At 37.2% G+C, this 19,036-nt stretch overlaps 1 protein-coding gene across 3 annotated transcripts in view; it reads left to right on the forward strand.

Moving 5' to 3' along the window:
• The window catches only part of nme7 (NME/NM23 family member 7), a 35,032-nt gene that overhangs the window by 935 nt on the left and 15,061 nt on the right, over positions 1-19,036 (forward strand). For 2 of the 3 annotated variants that reach the window (XM_060867687.1, XM_060867689.1), the window contains exons 2-9: positions 3,330-3,431; positions 4,589-4,755; positions 5,873-5,983; positions 8,324-8,374; positions 8,827-9,034; positions 10,721-10,826; positions 15,963-16,027; positions 16,794-16,862. In XM_060867687.1, the coding sequence (XP_060723670.1) occupies positions 3,330-3,431; positions 4,589-4,755; positions 5,873-5,983; positions 8,324-8,374; positions 8,827-9,034; positions 10,721-10,826; positions 15,963-16,027; positions 16,794-16,862 (879 nt within the window). Of the gene's footprint in view, positions 1-916; positions 1,083-3,329; positions 3,432-4,588; positions 4,756-5,872; positions 5,984-8,323; positions 8,375-8,826; positions 9,035-10,720; positions 10,827-15,962; positions 16,028-16,793; positions 16,863-19,036 lie in introns of those variants that run through there. The other variant, XM_060867688.1, reaches the window with a different exon arrangement.

The raw sequence follows: 19,036 nt of genomic DNA on the forward strand, positions 1-19,036 counted from the left end.
GTGCCAACCCATCGCAGGGCACACACACACTCTCATTCATTGACACAATCACACACTACGGGCAATTTTCCAGAGATGCCAATCAATGTCTTTGGACCGGGGGAGGAAACCGGAGTACCCAGAGGAAACCCCCGAGGCACGGGGAGAACATACAAACTCCACACACACAGGGTGGAGGCGGGAATCGAACCCCCAACCCTGGAGGTGTGAGGTGAACGTGCTAACCACTAAGCCACCGTGCCCCCCTAAATATATTTCATATATTCAAATATCAAAATAAAACGAGCCATTGTGAGGTCTGGGAGACTACATTCAGATGCCCTTGTACATAAACATGACTGAACACCAAGCCTTTAAACAATTATGTTTTGTTATCAATACAATACAATGAAATTCTTTTTTTGTTTTTACCTCACGAGAACAAAGGGTAGAAGGGCATCAAACATTAAAAATTACACGAATGAAGTACAATAAAAAGTAAAAAGAATCGTCCTCCATCTTTGTTCATTTGCAGACAGTACTCGTGACTCTATGTATCCTCATTCTATTTCATTTAGACGTTTTTTCCACATTTCTTATTTTTTCTGTTAAATTACTGCACATGGATCTGACTACAAGCTCTGTGCAAGCAGCGTGAAATGTTTGCTGTGATAGCACAGGGTGACCATGGGAGACTCAGAAAGTACAGGTTTCCAGAAACAGCTCAGAAAGGAAAAGCCCACTTTGACTTGTGTGTTCGCTGAGCATGAGAGGCAGCAGATTAGCCTGGCTTTTTCCAGTTTGCTCTGGCTGGACCCAAACAAGGAAATTAGCCAAGGCTTTGTGATGTCAGTGGAAGAAAAATCTCAACCAGTATGTTGTTGAACTGTCTGTATAAAAGAACACAGGCTCCTCACATTCAGTTACTGTGTTAAATTTATTGAGGAAGCTTTTGTACCGTATGCTTACTCTCTGGGAGACAGTCTGTTGTTCTCAGTTAAACCTGGACCAGGCAGGGTGTAAGGAAATCTGACCTGTCGCTTGTAGACCTCTATTGCCTCGGCCATCAGAGGAATGAGAATGCAGAGCATCCTACTGACATGGTATGGTTCAAAACAAGGTTGCTCATGAGGAGGAAATATATAATTCATGCTTTCATCAGGCAGAGTGGCTATGTAAACATTAGTTCAACAGTGTTTAAGCTGATTCATGTAACGATCGGCTGAAGTATCTGCAAAGTTTAATGTTTTGACATTACATTACATTTCTCTTACAATGTCATTGCTCTCTGAATCATACTCTGTGAATTAGTCACCTCAGGACCTGTTTGTCAGTGCCGATAAGCACTTTATACTCTATTGTGGTGGTGGTGGTGGTAGGCTACAAAAATCTATTGTCTGTCTCTAATCTCTCTTCATTCCTGATCCTATCCCGTTTCCCAGAAAATGGTTGATATTTGTTCTGGCATAATTGCGGAACAAAGCAAGTCATTGGCACTCCAATTGTGTGATTGTTAATGGTCAGGAAGTAGCAAGTAATGCTTGAATCCACTGCACAGTTGAAATTCGTCTTCACTTGTTTTCCGAAGGAAGAGCAGTGATTATAGCTGAATAGTAGATGAATTTCTGTAGTATACTGCAAAAGAGATTTAATGGGTCATTGATAACCTCTCATATTTATTATTATTGTAAGGAAGATTAAAAATTAAGACAAAAGATATTGGACAAAATTACTAAAAACCTGCCACATGTTTAACAACTCTGTCATATGATGCAACAAGTCATGACAAGTCAGACACTTGATCGTACTGAGCAATAGCATATTTACCTCCAGACATTTCAGTGGATTTCTGATAGGTCATTAAGATTTCCTTTTGTGAAGTGAAGGCAGTTCATGCCAATATTATCTGTTACACAGCTTAGTGAGGGGTAAAAATAGGTTCCTCTTTTGGGGGAAGGGCCCTCGCTATACACGCTGTTCAGTTGTGTAAAAGTGTTTCCCCTCAGTCAAACATAAGTGCTGCTTTAGTATTAAGGCGAGAAAACGTCAAGCAAAATTACTTCCAAAAATCACTCAGGCAACTTGGTTAATCTAAAACTGTTTTGGTACCGATCTGAGTTAAGATTTATAGGTTAAATATAAACTGTGGTGAGAAAGCAGAGACGCCTTATGTCTAGCTTAGATATTAGGGAATCCATTTTTCATACCATTAAGAACCAACAAATCTAACTGAGTGACTAAACATACAAACCACACCTTAATAAAGGGTATTAGTGATCACATTAAGCACAATTTACTGATAAAACTAAGCCAACATGCATATAAGGTTTGTTGAAATAGGCAAATTATGTCAGATAGACATAGTATGATAGACAGAGTAGACTGCCTCACTTGTGTTAGGCTAGACTTATTAAATGTAATTGCTGGACTCGTTTATTCAAACTGAAAATGTTCCTGAAAAGACTTCCAGGAAGATGTGATCTGAGGCTGTGTAAATTTTTTTCCTCCACTGACTGTGTAATGATGTGAAATATTACATAACATGTAAGTTATTAACATGAACGTTGTCGGTTATTATTGGTTAATGAATCAAATAGGGGCTCCTACAGGCTATGCGTTATAGCTTTTTGTGCTTCTAATACTATAAATATGACCCTTGTTAGTCCCTGGTTAATGCAATACCTTTAAAAGAGTTTCTCATTAGTATTCGACTCCAGCTCTGTCTGGATCACATGCTGCTAGATATGTTTGACATGTGGCCATCAATCCAGCAGAGGGCAGCCTGTAAGCAAAGCACTGCCTACTCCTTGTCTCCTCCATGTTTCTGTTCAAGGACATTCTCAGCATTGTGTGAAGGTGAAAAAGGCAACACCAGATTGAAAAGCAAAAAGTTCAGCCACCATCGTTTAAAGCAAAAATAGAACAACAATTCTTACATTTCTTTTTTTCTTACAATTTTTTTTTTTTTTTTTTTTACAATTTTGCGATTTTGGTTTGATCCTTTATGAATAACCATCTTTTAACGATTGTTTTTGATCTCTGGCCTGTTTCACATAACAGCATTATCACAGCCCCTTCATGTCCTAACACTACATCTGTGTGTTTGTGAAACGGTAGCACCAACTGTGTGATAACTGTATTGTGGAATCCCCAGAGGAACTAAAATACAAACTGAAAACATTGACTCTGGATTCCATGTTGTGACAGAGCCCAGCTGCTTGCTCATGCTGAGGGTCAGACCTCAAATGCTCAGGCTCCCTGTCCTAGCACACGGGTTAGCATCCCAACATGTCCCTGCTGGGCCTTAGCTGATCACATGGCTCACGCTGTGTCTGCTGTTCCCTTCACAGGAGGAGCGCTTTGCCTTCCTGACTGAGTGGTACGACCCCAGTGCTGCTCTCTTACGCCGTTACCAGCTCCTGTACTACCCTAAAGATGGCTCTGTGGAGATGGTAAGCAGTCCTCCAAGACTTTTTCTTTTCTCCAGATGAAACTTTTATTCCCAGATGCATCCATGTCTGGTTATAACACTAGACCAGATAAGCATATATTTTCACCTTTTCAACACTGATTAATGTTATAGTAAAATGATGTAAATGTTTTTGTAGGATAAACCAAACAAATTCTATTTGCAAAAGTTTGAGTAACATAGTAACTGAAAGTAAATTTTCTTTGTACTCATGTCACATTAACACACATTTTTAATTCACAGCTGATGAAATTTGAACGATCCCTACAAAACTCAAAAAAGGTCACAGAGAACTAAAAAAGTACAAATTCATGACTATGCAGTTTGGGTGTTAAATCTTTCAGTAAAACGGCTCATCCACTGCAGTGCATTATCCACCACATACACACACTTCCTCCTTTTAAGGTGCATTTCAGACAAAATGGGAAAAGAATTGTGGTAACTCATCGCCAATTATGCAGTTTGAAATCCAAGTGTCAAATAGTCTTCTTGCATGTAAATTTAATCAATCTCAGGAGCATTCAGCATTTTATTATTTGCAATAAATTAACTAGTATCCAGCTTGATGAACGAGGCCAGATGTTGCATTTCTTTCTACCCTTCTCTTTATTGCAATGAGAACCGAGCATTTCTTTCACAATTTTTCAAAATTCTCTTTTAGAGAAATTAACTGACAGATACAGAAAATGCTTTTAAATGAATCAAAATTACTGTTCATGCAACTTGTAGCATACAACTAGTTACAGGACAATTTCACATGTAAAGACAGCCAGAGGGAAGAGTCTGTTTCTATGGTAACAGTCACTGATTCCAGTCAGTGTTCATAAATATCACAAGATTCACCACCCAAGAACTATACTTTCACCAGAGAGAAATTCCTTTCTGCAAGAAATGATGACGAATGTTGAGATTAAAATCAACCTGACTGACAATCTGACGGTTCAGACTGAGGTCATATTGGCATTTCAGCACAATAAAGTTGCAACTGAACATTAGGCTGTGTGTAACTTTTGTAGACGTAAACTTGGAAAAGATTCAATTTGTGTAGCTTAAGAATCTGATGTGATTTTATCCAGGCTTTTGGGATGATTCCACACACACACACACACACACACACAACTGTTCTTTTTCTCAATTTAGTTTGATGTGAAGAACCAGCGGGCCTTTTTGAGGAGGACCAAATATGATGACCTCCATCCAGAGGACCTGTTTGTGGGGAACCGTGTTATTGTATTCTCTCGACAACTCAACCTTATTGACTACGGAGACCAGTACACCGCCAACAAATTGGGCAGCAAGAAAGAGAGGTAGTTCTGTTATACCAGCAACCATACCATCCAACCTGATGAACTAGTTTATATTAAATATCAATTTAAATGAAGCGTGAAACATCCAAATCTGTAAAATAGTTTAATGAGTATAGAGCAATAGTCTGAAATATAATTGCATTTGAATCATATAGATAGCAGTCATTAGTAACAGACACCTCAAAGCTGGAAAGATAAACATTCCTGGCTTCTATAGTTGTATAATTCCGTTAAAAGCATTCCACACACTTGATTTTTTTGTTTGTTTAGTTAGTTTTCTGTTTTCCTAAAAAACAAATATTGAAAGGAAAAGAAGAAGAAGAAGAAGAAGAAAAATCTTCCATGCAATGCCTTTCTTTCAGTGCTGTGTAATGAACATTTTCCATACATTAGTGGATGGCGTGTAAATGAATCTCAAGCCGCTTTGTGCAAATTTGAAATCAGACTCCAGAAGCAGCCGGCCAAGTGCCCTATTCAATCAAACTCAGATTGCCTCTATCGACCTTAATGAATCTGGCTGTCAAGCCTTTCAAATTGTTACTGGTCTCAGATTGTAATTGCGATTAGGGCTAAAGTAATAGCTTAGAAAGTGGAATTAAACAACAGACTTCCTGTGGTGTAACTGCAACTCTCCTACTTCAGAGTGTGAATTTAAATCAGAGGTATACTCTATAGACTCATTAGACACAAGGAAGTGGCATAATTATACACCACAGTTTTCTCTTTGGGGAAAAATAATGATAAGTAATAGGTGGTCATATTGAATAACTCAGCTGTTCTGTGGTTCTCGCGGCTCCTTTTTCCTTATAGCTTGACAATTTGCTGCTGAGTATCCTAGCACCTGAGCAGCAACAGTCAAAATATTAGAAAGCTTTGTGTTTAGTAGGATTAGGAGATTATTGTGAACAAGTACTATGGGCTACACAGTCATGCAGGGATCAGCATTTCTAATTTGTTATTCCTGTCTATATAAATGTAGAGGCCTGTCCTACTGTCTAAACTCTTGTTTTCTTTTACAATAATCAGCTCACAGACATGAATGAATGCATATCTACATCCCCTTCTCACAAATGTGGCCTTTAAGGAATCTTTCTTGTTTTATTTTTCTTTTCCATAGGACCTTGGCTATGATTAAGCCAGATGCAGTGAACAAAGTGGGCAGCATTATTCAGATGGTTTATGATGCTGGCCTCATCGTCACCAAGGCCAAAATGACCAAGTTAACTGGGTGAGCCAAGAAACACCATTTTGTTTTGTAATCTATTCTATTGAATTCACAGTGCATGAGGGATTAGTGGCCACATTAGAAGCTGTAGTTTTTTCTTTTTAGTCTGAAATGTGTACTAGTAGTACAGCTTATAATAACAAATTCAAATTTGTAGTCAACTAGTCGTCTGCTCAATAATTATAGCAGAAACCTTTTCAGGACATTGCCCTTTTTAGTCTCTTTGATTTGTTGAGCAAAGAAAGTGTCAAACCACACATCAGTTGATGGACATACAGAGGCTACAAATTAAACTTACAGCTTTACAGAAGCTGTAGTGCATGACACAGAAGCTCTTTATAGCTTAACTGAAAGATGAAGGCTGTGACATCTGTGTTCAATGTCTAAGTGAAATAGATGTTGTGTGCTGTTCTCTTTCTTACAGCATGGCCAGTGATGTAGTTCACTTTGACACAAACAAGATAGACAGTCTTGTATATAGTCAGTTTAGTCTTTGCAGTTGACTGTAGACTTTAGTCTGAAATATTTTTAGCATAACAAAACAGGTTTCACCTGCATACTTACCAATGGCCTCACGGTATTTTCCATCGCACTGAATATTCCAGAGCAGTGACTGTCAGTTATGAAAACTATAGATAGAGGTATCTGTTTGTAGCTCATTTGACGCTTTCCATTGTAATGTAAACAGTAAAGCATTGGAATTGAATTTGTACACATAGCACTTACAAGTGAAGAGGTCAATTTAATGATTTTCTTGATGTTTCTTTAGTCTCTTGTCTTGCATGACTCATTTTATATCCACTCTGATGCTGATATGTGGTGTTTGACCAGTGGACATCTGCCATACTTGATCCAGTTTGTCATTCTTTTCTAAAGTTGGTGATTATCTGGACCAGGCAGATTGTTACTGATAGGATTTGGAATTGAGCCGTAGTGGATCATAAGGAAGGGGTGGGTAGGTGGGTGTAGTGCCTGTCATTGTAATAAGCTTGCAAATCAATCGCTACAACCTAGCCAATTGCAGGGAAAATAGGTGAAACTGTCTAAAGCCATCTCCTCTGTTCTGTCCTAAAAATAAATATCAAGTAACTATATATTATTTCCTGGTATGTAGCTGTCACAATATAATGAACATGTTGGGGTAAAAGCTGTTACATCAATTCTGCATAGTGGCACAAGCAGTTAAGGCTCTGGGTTGTTGATTGGAGGATCGGAGTTCAAGCCCCAGCACTGCAAAGTCAAGAAGCTTTTTATTTGGGCCCTTGAGCAAGCCCCTAGCCCTCAGTGCTCCAGGGGTGCTGTATCATGGCTGACCCTGCTCTCAGACTCCAACGTTGGGATATGCAATGAAAGAATTTCACTGTGCTGTAAAGTACAAGTTACACAAAAAGGCTTATTTTTCTTCTACTTCTACTTAATTATAGTCATTCACGTGCACACAGACAAGCTGTAATATTTACTAAAATGTCATAATTATCAAATACTGGTATGGCCATGTAGGTTTCATTCATCAATGTTTGTTAGAAATAGAAATCTTTTTTAACTGAAAAGCATTGGAGTACTCAGATGTAGAAAGCATAACATGTGAATGCATACAAATAGTTCTGACATACAGAGATCAGTACAGTTGACATGACCAAACAATTAGCTGTATTTAGCTGTGTGGATGTTAATCTGTTAGAATTGTTTTATTTGTAGCTTTCTTGCTTGTTATTACCCCTGACAGTGAGTTAAAAACACACACCGTGATAAGTGCTAAGACATCCTCTCTGGTCTAACGAGTGTGATTTGTTCTCCATTACTCAATTTATTTTTAAATTCTGTTCATTCTCTTACTGTTGAAATGTATGTATCCATTTACACTTCCTTATAACTGCTGTTGCACAACTGCAGACACCAGTCAGATTGTGATTATAGCTGCCGACATCATACTAAGGAACTACAGATGCACTTTGCTCCTCCTATTGCAACTGACTATTGTACTCAGATTTGTAGGTCCATTTAAGTAATAAAACATAGAACATGAAAAGTTTTTCTTTCCTCCCAGAAGACTATGTGGAATTGTATGAGTGACTGTTGTTTTAGGGAGATCAGGGCTATTAACCTTTTGTCAGCTTTTTTTACTGACAAAAAGTTTCACTTTATTGAGAGATTTCTTTTAGTTATTGTAGTTTATTCACTTTATTGACACCTGCATGATTTAGAAAATAATGAGAACTTTAGATTGCTTGACTAATGAATAGGAACAAATTGTTCTCATTGCAAACCTGGTCCTGCTATAGATGTAAGCTGGGTTCATTGGATCACTTATTAACTGTGTGTACTTTTATGGCTTTCTTACAGGAAGCAGGCAGCAGACTTTTACATGGAACATCAGTCAAAGTCTTTTTTCAAGTAAGTCTCTCCTGAGTGAATGATTCACTCGTGTGAGTTTGCAAAGGTACTTTAAAGACCTGTTTTCTTGCATCATTGTTCTTTTGACTTTGCACGCTGACTCTCGGACATTCCGTCCACTTTCCGATGTCTTACAATGACATTGAAGGTTTTTCCCCCAAGTCAGTGGTGTTAAATCATTGTGTAAGCCTTTGAACTTTGAAATCTTTTGAATCACTGGAGCATATTGCATAGAAAATTTTGTGACATTGTATGTGACTTTCTCCAGTAGATTAATTTTTTTCCATTATTAATATACTATAGTGAGACAGAATCAGGATGTAGACTGTAAAAAATGCTGTAAATCAAGAAAAAAGTACCTAAAAACAAGGCAGTATGTGTAACTCTACATCAGAATAATGCTTTCTGCTGCAAGGTTTAATTTGAACTCTGTATTTTTTTTTTCTCCACAGTAGCCTTGTGCAGTTTGTGAGCTCCGGTCCTATAATAGTTATGGAGCTGATGGGAGATGAGGCTGTGTCTGTATGGAGGAAAGTTCTGGGTCCTACTGACTCTAGTGTAGCACGCAAAGATGCTCCATCCAGCCTTCGTGCCCAGTTTGGAACAGATGGCACCAGAAACGCAGGCCATGGATCAGACTGCCTGGCATCTGCAGCAAGGGTATTTAAAGAGAACCATTCCTGTTAGAAACAATGGCTCATATTCATCAGAGTCACTTAGAAACAAATTTGAGTTTTGAAAGCACAGAGGTCCCACTCCCAAAACCCTTATTTGCATATAATATGCATGCAACCACAGTTTACCATACTATATATAAATTATATGGGCAAACGTTTGTTGACATCTGCCTATCACACCAACATATGGTTCATCCCCATACTGTTGCCACAAAGATATAACCACACAATTGTCTAGAATGTCCTTGCATCCTGTAGCTTTACAGTTTCCTTACCGTGTTCCCTTTACTGGAAATCAGGAACCTAGCCCAAACCTGCTCCAACATGGTAATGTACACAGAATGAGGTCCATGAACGCATGGTTTGCCAAGGCCGCATTGGAAGAGACTCCACTGGTCTGTGCTGTGCCCTTTACAGGCTCCATCATGCCTGTAATAAGTGCCTGACATCATTAAAGCTTTTTTGGCTGAATGAGCACTAATCCACATAGTCACCTTTGAAAATGTAAAGTGGAGTGAGTGAGTGGAGGTTGTTATTAGAACAGCAAACGGGAGATAAATCTGGAATGGGATATTCAAGAAGCACATATTGGTGAGTTGGTCAGGTGTCCACATACATTTGGGCCAATAGTGTTTTATGCATATCAAACACGTCCAGATTTATTCTGGTGTTGTCAAAATGAGCCGATAAACGATCCAAGATTTAAGAAAAGAGGTGCTTCTGTTTGAGGTTCCTGCAAATTATGGTGTTTTCCTGGAAGCCTCTGAAATGACATAAAAGATGCACACAATATTGCACTTGAAAAGGTAATGAATTAAAATCACAATTAACTTGTTCAAGTGAAACAACAACAAAACTTGACTTTTTAACAGCTTACCTTTTTTATTCCACTAGCTATTTCATAGCTATATTTTTTTATTCTGTTTAGCCTGAGATCAATTTCATCTTTTTTGAGATCAAGTTTTATTTTTAAATATAGCCAAGTTCCTATCCTGAGCCCTCATATGGGGAAGAGTGCCCTGAGGTGCTGGACAGTTGCCATGCAGTCAGAAAAGGTTCTAACTGATCCAGTGCTGGAAGGAATATGCTGCTTGAAACAAATCCTTATTTCAAAGAAATTAAACCCTGAAGGAGGTTCATTAAACACTGACTAACCGACTACCAAAATTTAAAAAAGCACACACTTATATTTTGACGTTTTGAATGAAAGTAATTATGTAATGACCTCAAACATTGCTCAATAAGATCCAGCCAGGACATGTAGTTCCATTCCCCACAATGGTGCATTCAAGTTGCCAGGTGGTAGAATATGATCTGGTAGAGTCATGACGTTTGTTTGTATAACATTGTGAAACACTGCGTATTCGTATCCGCATTACAAATGATGCATTGATAAGGGTCATTGTCAGTTTTGATTTTTATTTTTGTTATGCTACTTAATTTACTGTACTTGCCAGAAAATTGATTTTGATGATTAAACTCTATCAAACTTAGATTATAGATTAAATTGATCAGATTTGCACACACTCCAACAGATGCACTGTAGAATAAATTGTTACTAGATTTGTGCTTGTTGCTGTATATGTCCAGATTTGAAATGACACTTGATTACATTTGCAACAATTTACAAGTTATAGCTGAATGATTGCATATAATTCTCTTTCTCTAGGAGTTGGAGTTCTTTTTTCCTTCAACTGCAGGCCACGGCCCTACCAATACAGCTAAATACCAAGATTCCACCTGTTGCATCATCAAACCACATGCAGTCTCAGATAGTAAGGCAACACACACACACACACACACACACACATGTGCACAGTGGCCTCAGGCTTAGCAGACAGCACATTTCATGTGATTTGTATGATTGACATCTACATGAAATGTGGGACATTAGTTGTATTTGCTTTTGCTATTGTGCTTAACTGTCTCAGCTGAATTTAGACTTGTGCTTTTAGCTTTTATTGGTTTTCATCTTGAAAAACATTATTTTTGTGTGTTTTTCTTTAAACACAATATATTTATATTAAAGATGCTTGTCTGTGTTGTTGAGATCATGTCTGCTGCTTTGGCACTCCACACCTAGTTCTCCACAGCCTTTAGATACTGAATTGTTAAAACAATTTTGGTCCTGCTTTTATTCGAAGTAGAATATTCAAAGTATTTCAAAAGTCTGGATAGCTGAATAAACAGCTACTGTAAATAGTTTTAAGAGGACTGGAATCTGAGTTGGCATGAATGTCAGTGCAAAAACATGCATAGTCTCACGTGTCTGATATCTCTATTGTCTGGTATATTTCAACAATAACCATTTGACTGACATGGCAGATGACCAATTACAGAATATTCTTTAATTTATTTCATTGTTACCAGAAAAGTGTACAAAACACATCATGATGCACCATGGCCTGTGGTGTAGTACTAATTAAACGCCAAAGTTAACAAGACCCTTTATTACATGTACTGTATGACACAGCACTCACATGTGTGACCAACATGCTTTCCAGTTAGAGGCTTATGACAATCCTATATATTTATAAGTACAAAAGTTTGTGGTCATACAGAGATATACTACAGGCCTGGCCATGCATGTTGTCAGTAAATATTTTAGTTGAATACAATAAGAAGATGAGACAGTTTCTGGTAAAATGCATGTAAGTGTACTAAATTTGTTAACCTCTAGGAGTTATGTACATATACATGTTATGCATATGTACATGTAAGCAGTAAGCATGTCATTGAATTCAATATTTACTTTTAAAGATACTTCTTCTACACTTTATTGTTAAATCTCTCTCTTTCTATCTTTCTCCCTCTTTGTCTGTTCATGATTAATATCTCTCCCTACAGCCAGTACATACACAACCCTCCTTCTCAATGGATTTTCTTTTTCTAAATCCCTCTCCTGATCCTTGTTCATAGAGCATGCCACCAAGGCACTGACCTGTGAAATCTCCAATCCCCTGGATGAAGCTGAGGCTAGAGATTTTACATAACTAGAATGCCCAGAGTTGATCTTTCACATTGTCGTGGCTAAATGGGCCGGGTTAGAATATTCAGCAAAAGCACAAAAGCCCCCAAATAGGTCACTGGACAAAATTTAAAAATCATTTATTTCAAATATGAACTGTGTTACAGCTCATTTGGTCATATGTAAATTACTAGCTGTGTATTGAAATGCAGGCTGAGTTTGTCTACCCTGCTATTTTTCCTGCATATTTGCAGTCTTGGCCTGCCACATTATTCAGACTCCTACACTCTCCGGAACTGTAAAGGTCAGATAATTAACTCCTTGGTCAGCCAGTGGCCTCAGTTTAGCCCATATAATTCATGTGTAGAAGTGAGACCCAAATTCAGCTTGTCTGTTTAAAGAGAGTTAGTGTTGAATCTCTCCTCTCTCTTTAACAATGTGCCACACGTGATAAGAAGGAAAATGCACTGTGCTATTTGTTTGCTGTTGTTTCTCCTGTATTGAGCAAAATCTTTCAGGCAACAAGGGCACAGACAGAATACAGTTAGCTATAAATTGATATTTTGAGAACATTGATTGAATATAAATAAGTAAATGGAGAAATGTTTGACATTTAACAATGAAAAACGAGAGAGAGAAAAAAAAGAGAGAAATTTATAGCAGGATTATGAGTTCTCAGGTTGTTTATGAACATCCTGCATATCCGCCTCTGTCTCATCACCTGTGATAAAAGCCACTTGTGGCATTTAAACACAAATATCATCATTGCATCTTTTCTTGAATAATCACTGCTTGTTTCATATCATTTTATTTTGCTAATGTGCCTTTATTGGGTCATTATTATACTTTGCTATTATCGTTACATAGTAAGTACTTCTCTGTTTTGATGTGCGTCACAAACATTTTACCAGCCAGAATCAGATTACAAATGGAACTGAATGAGCAAACTTAAATATAAATATATAATTATATAAAAGGTTTTATCAGTTGCTGAGCAGACCGACTGCAGTTACACAGTATTGTGCAGGCAGATCATCGAGTTTAGGGGTAACCTAAATACATAACTTTTTCATATTTTTCTTTTGTTGATAAAATTTAATGTTTTTTTTTTGTTTGTTTTTTTTTTAAAAAAAAAAGAGGTGTCAAAGTATATTACTTCTCAGTTTGTTAAGGAAAAACTTTCCACCTGCTTAAAAGTTTGCTGTTTTTCTGTGAGGCACCTGGTTAGCAGATATATCCAAGCCCACTGTGAGCATACACATTGCAAACAGCCCTCCCCCAGGATTTATACACACACACACACACACACACACACACACATACACACACACACACACAGTAAGACCTCCTGTGTCCTGCCTGAAGTCTTAAGGCTTAGATACTGACAGCTGGTGATTCAGCCTATATTATTTTTTGATTAAGAGGACTAGAGCCCAACAGATCTCTGGCAAGAGCAACAAATGTTAGCCAAAATTCCCTACTGAGATAGCACATATAACGGAAGTCATTTTAGAGCTTAAACTATAGCCTTCCTGTTCATTTTGCTGGCAAAGCTTGTCTTTCTGTTGTTGCTTTGTGTTTGTTTTGTGTTGTGCTCACACATAATATGATCTCTCAACTGTTGTTGGTTAGCTGTTCATATCCAGTCTGGCCATTAGGCTCACCATTGTTAACATCTTGCATCCTGTCAACACAAACTCATATGAATGGCTATTGATTGAATATATTTGAACAGCCTGCCTTAAAGGGAACGTGAAAGAGAAAACCTCTAAGTAAGAGCATGGATATATAGATGTCTGGCTAAGGCTACAGAAGTGCATGCACAAATAACTACCAGGCTATTATAAATGGCTAATCATTTACTCACCTTTATTGTCAAAGGCCTCATGGTAAGCAATATTTTACACTTTCACTAGGACAGAGCCTAGAGAATATTTCAACAGAAACACGTCAATGTTTAAACCGTTGTATGGATTTTTACTGCGGTCATCAATACTGTGTAACTAGTGGCCTTGCAGGTAATATAGCATTTTTTTCATTAATCCCTCCCCAAGTGTATTCCATATATGGGGCATGGTGTATATATAGCTCTTGTCTTATGTAATCATTAGAAGGACAACCTTGCCAGTAATTTGTATAGATAATTGGTAGAAATAAACTCTCCACAGTATACATCAAATAATAAAGGGCACATGGAGAGTTTTACAAAACAAATTAAGCAACTTTAATTCCCAAGTGTATGTGTAATAGAAATTAGCTGGTAATTACCCTAAACAGTGCTTGTACTTTCCTTGTCATAGATCATGTGAACGTATCCATGACCAACTGTAGCTGACTAAAGCTGAATAAAATGGTCTTTACCAATGAAAGAGCTTGCTCATGGCTGGAATAGAGAAACATGTTGCTAAGCAGCCCCAACCCAATTGCTTAGCAACAGGCGTGCTTGCGTCTAGCACAGCTGATGGGGCTGTGGCTCAACGATGCTGCTGTGGAAGAACTATATAGGTAGCATGATGGTACCATATGCATGCTCTCAGAATCTCCACAGGTGGTGCTGCAGCCACAGTGAATAAAAATAAAATTATTTTTGTACATTTTTAACCTGCTAAAAGTAATGCATATACAACTCATCTTTTTGTTCTAGGTGTGGTGATTGGTTCAGGATTATTTGTCCAGGATGAGTAATCTGTAATTTGTGTTATGTTTCACCACCAGGAACGTACTCGCTGTTCCTGAATGTACAATGCGGCCGTAATGAATACATGCTATTATAGCACAGAGTTAGTTCTGGGAGCTGGAAGGCAGTTTCCTGGCTGATACTGATATCACACCACCACTTATTTTGTGGGTTCCCAGGCACATATTGGGCTTGTCCAAGGCAAGAAGTACTTTTATTAAAAGTATTTCATTGTTCTGGTTTATGTGTAGTTCTTATGTAGAGCTTTTTGTGTTCTGCAGACAGTTTGCTTCTGCACTGTAATTCAATGCACTGTGGTTTGACTAAACACAGTGTCCTCTGAGAGGTTTTTACTAGTATAATCACTGCATGCTCTTTCCAGAGGAGACTGTGCTGAGAGAAACCTAGAGCTACAACATTGTGCAATGTCAAAATAGTTGAAAAAATATTTAATCCCTGATTTTATGATCTTTTGTACTCTGAGGTTTGGATAAACTGTCACAGACAACTCTGGAGGTTAAACAGAAGGATGAAGGTCTCCTGAAAGAGTTATAGCTTGTTTGTAAAGATACTTTATTGGCATACTTTCTTTTTGTTCAGAGGTTGCCATGGAAATGCAAATGGCCATCTGTCAAAATCACAGTCGTGATGAATTATAAGAAAAAACAGGCTCTTAGTGCATTATTTTTCTAGTTTTTTTTATCTTCACTGTGGTGCTGGCTTTTAGCTTATACACCTACTATTCAGTAACAGCATGCTCTGCCACCTCATTGTCTGACACACCAATGCTGCACATTAATTAAATCACTAAGGAAAGTTTAAACAGAGAGTTTAATCTGTCTGTATAGTTGTGTATACATTTTTGGTAAAGGAGAGAAATACAACTTAGACTAGAGACATGTCTTTGTCATGTCTGAAACAGGGGAATTAAGCTGAAGGTGACAGCATGAGACGCTGTATGTGCAATGACACCAGAGTCTCATTGGCTTTTTCTAGTGTCGCTCTTGATGACTCATATATTACTCACAGTATTTAGAGAAGAGTGTGCATGAAACCAAATGTCTCAATGTGGCACAAAAAAAAACCCAAGAGGAAAGACCTGTGGAAATGAAATGATGCTCACCATTATGCCTATATCTGTAGCGCCTCTATGAAGTCACTGATGATCATTCTACTTTTATGAGCACTGGGCTATTTCATGATGTTCTTTGTGTTTCATTTTATTCTACGTAAAATGTTGCTGAATTTTTTTTTGTGCATCCACAGCTCTGACCGGAAAGATCCTCAGCTCAATCACAGAAGCTGGATTTGAGATCTCAGCATTACAGATGGTCAGTGCACTGACAATTTCAAACTACATTTAATGTCATGTTGACATTAAATGATGTCATTAAATTAAATAATGTCATACACATTCCTGTGTATTTTTACTAATACACTGAATAAATGATTTTCAAAGATGTAGACAGTTTCTTGTATAATCAATGAAAAATGTTTTTAATACATAAAAATATCCTACGTTTTAATAAACTTTAAACCTGATTAAGATAGGCTTTGTTTTTTCCCCTTTGTGGTCTGACTTGGCCATAGCCAAGAGGTTTGCTTTGGACAATTACCTTGTTCCTGTGCTGTGCTGTCTCTGTTACAGCTAATCATAGCACAGAAATAAAAGCCCTTAGCTAAGACTCTTCCATAGAAGCTTTGATGCTACGATGATCATTATTATTCATGTAGCTGGGAGTGTTCCTTATAAAATGCATATTGTATTTCATAGTGCAGTAATGTTTTATATTAATAGTGGTCTGAGATGGTTATGTAAACAAGCCATCCAATTCTCCCTCTGAGATTGAGGCCAAGATATTAGCTTTGATATTCAGCTGTCAATTTGCTATTGTTCAGGAAGAGCAATCATTGAATTGATGTTTTCTGGGTGAAGATGAGCATTTGAGTCAAAGAATCAGTTATATAGTTCAGTTCCTGATGAAAGGCCACTGTTTATATTTGGTTGCATTTACATTTTTGATAGTTGTATATTCCTATTTAGCATTTTCTTTCTGTTTTAAATTTGTTTTAAGATTTTTCTTATCCTTTTCACAGTTCAACATGGATCCTGCAAATGCAGAAGAGTTTCTAGAAGTTTATAAAGGCGTAGTCACAGAGTACACAGTAAGTAGAACAGCTCTTACCCCACATTTTCAGTAAAGGGAAACGATGCCCTTCTCTATAGCAGAACGGAAGAAAAAAAAAAAAAAAAACAAATACTAAAAAATTATAACACAACTGCAACAGAGAAGTACATAAAAACTTGTGATGCAGCCTGATGTAATGTTACCACTTGGATTATTTTCAATATCACATAAAAAATAATATAATAGACAAAATGCTGTGGTATAAGTGGAATAAAATACTTTTTTGCTATTACTATTATAATAATTACTATATTTTTTATTATTGTTTTTTATTTATTAAATAATGACACATCTTACTTTTAATAATTTAATAAGTTGCTTTTAGGTATGTAGAACCTCTTTGAGACAGGCAGTTTCCTGTTGTCACATGGGTTACAGCAACTATAAGTCATCATTCACATGTAATGTAATGTTGCTCTCGTGGGATCCTTAGCATCTAGCAATGTAACATGCAGAAATGTAAGGTTTTGTACAAAGACTGTTAATCCTGTTAATACTAGATTCTGTAGTTTAATTTTGTGTGAGACGTACAGCCTTTCCCATGTGCATGTATTTGACTAGCTCTCTGTATGACTTTAAAGAGTTTGCATAAATATGCATATGTGCTTGTGCGTGCATTACGTGTTCATTAGACTTGTGCACAGAGTTTGTCACTCCCAGTCTCAGGAACCCAAGAACAACGTCTTTATACAGTATACAGTTTATCCTTTGTGTTTTCCTGTTGCTGTAGTGAAGTGGACCTTTTTTCTTCATAACCTGGTCCAAATGAGAGATATTATCTCCACAAAATGTGTTATTCATGTGTTTCATTCCTAAATTAACGACATTTCTTATGTAGTATAGCCATTTGAACAAATCTGGTAGCTATAAACCAAACAGTGAAAGATATATTTGGAAGGTGACAACCTATATTTACATTTAAATGTTTAAATGTATCCTTCTTTTCTTTTTTTCATACTGTTATACTTATCCACCTCATGGTTCAATGTATTGTGTGTTCTGAGATGCTTTTCTGCTCATGGTTGTAAAGAATGCTTATTCGATTTCGAACCAGTCTGACTATTTTCCTCTGATGAATCTTATCAACTAGGTCGAATCTTATCAACTAGGTGTTTTTGCTGGCAGAACTGGATATTTTTTATTTGTTTGTTTTTTACACCATTCTGTATAAACTTTAGAGACTGTTGTGTGTGAAAATACCAGATCAGCAGTTTTGGAAATACCTACACCAGCCAATCTGGCACCAACAACCATGCCACAGTTAATGTCAGGTCTTCCTTTTTCCCCCCATTCTGATGTTTGTTGATAATTTAGTACAGGTGTTCTAGATAAACTGTCTGGTTAGTTATGCATTTTCTTGAAAATATAAGAGCGTTTGTGTTATGAAGAAAGCTTAGAGAGGTAGTGAGAAAAAAAAACTCATTAAAGCACCAAAAATAATCCATACAAAGGATTAGGTGTTAGACAGTGAATGTGCTGGTGTAATTGCTGCTACTGCAAATTTAGGGGCTATGTCTATGCTTATATTCTCTGTTTTCCAGCTGGTGAAATTCCTCACCATTTGAGTGTTGATTTTTATGACTAAAATATTAATTGAATTAGTTAAATAAATTATTGTTTCATATTTTTTCAAGGCAAAAAGAATTCATCTACAGAATGTAGTTTAAGTAGTCAGACAAAGAAAGGGCAATTGTTTTGCAGCAGGTGATGAATGTATCTTAATGCACTTTGAAGCCACTTAATCTTCAGAGGCCCTGTGGTGGATCTGTTCATTTTGTTTTGACTATAATCTTTATTAGATCTTATTTTGAAGGAGTCGAATGGTCGCATTTCATAAAACATTTAAAAAATGGAATGCCCGCATTTTTGCTGATGATTCTCGTCATTCTATGTCTCGGTTCTTACCTTTCTCATACAGTTACCAGCATGCTTTCACCCAATAAGATTAACATCGAATGGAAACTGAACCCCTTGCAACAGACTATATGAACAATAGTGATTATTGTTAAAAATGTTATTTTTTTTAAAGGTATAGTAGAACCCCTAGCCATTTCGTAGTCTTTTACAGGCTATCCAGTATCCAATATCAGGGACATAATGGACTCTTTCACTGGTAAATGTTGGTAGAGCAAACATCGTCTTGTTAACCCT

This window comes from Tachysurus vachellii, chromosome 4 (assembly GCF_030014155.1).
Source record: "Tachysurus vachellii isolate PV-2020 chromosome 4, HZAU_Pvac_v1, whole genome shotgun sequence".
Lineage (NCBI taxonomy): Eukaryota > Metazoa > Chordata > Actinopteri > Siluriformes > Bagridae > Tachysurus > Tachysurus vachellii.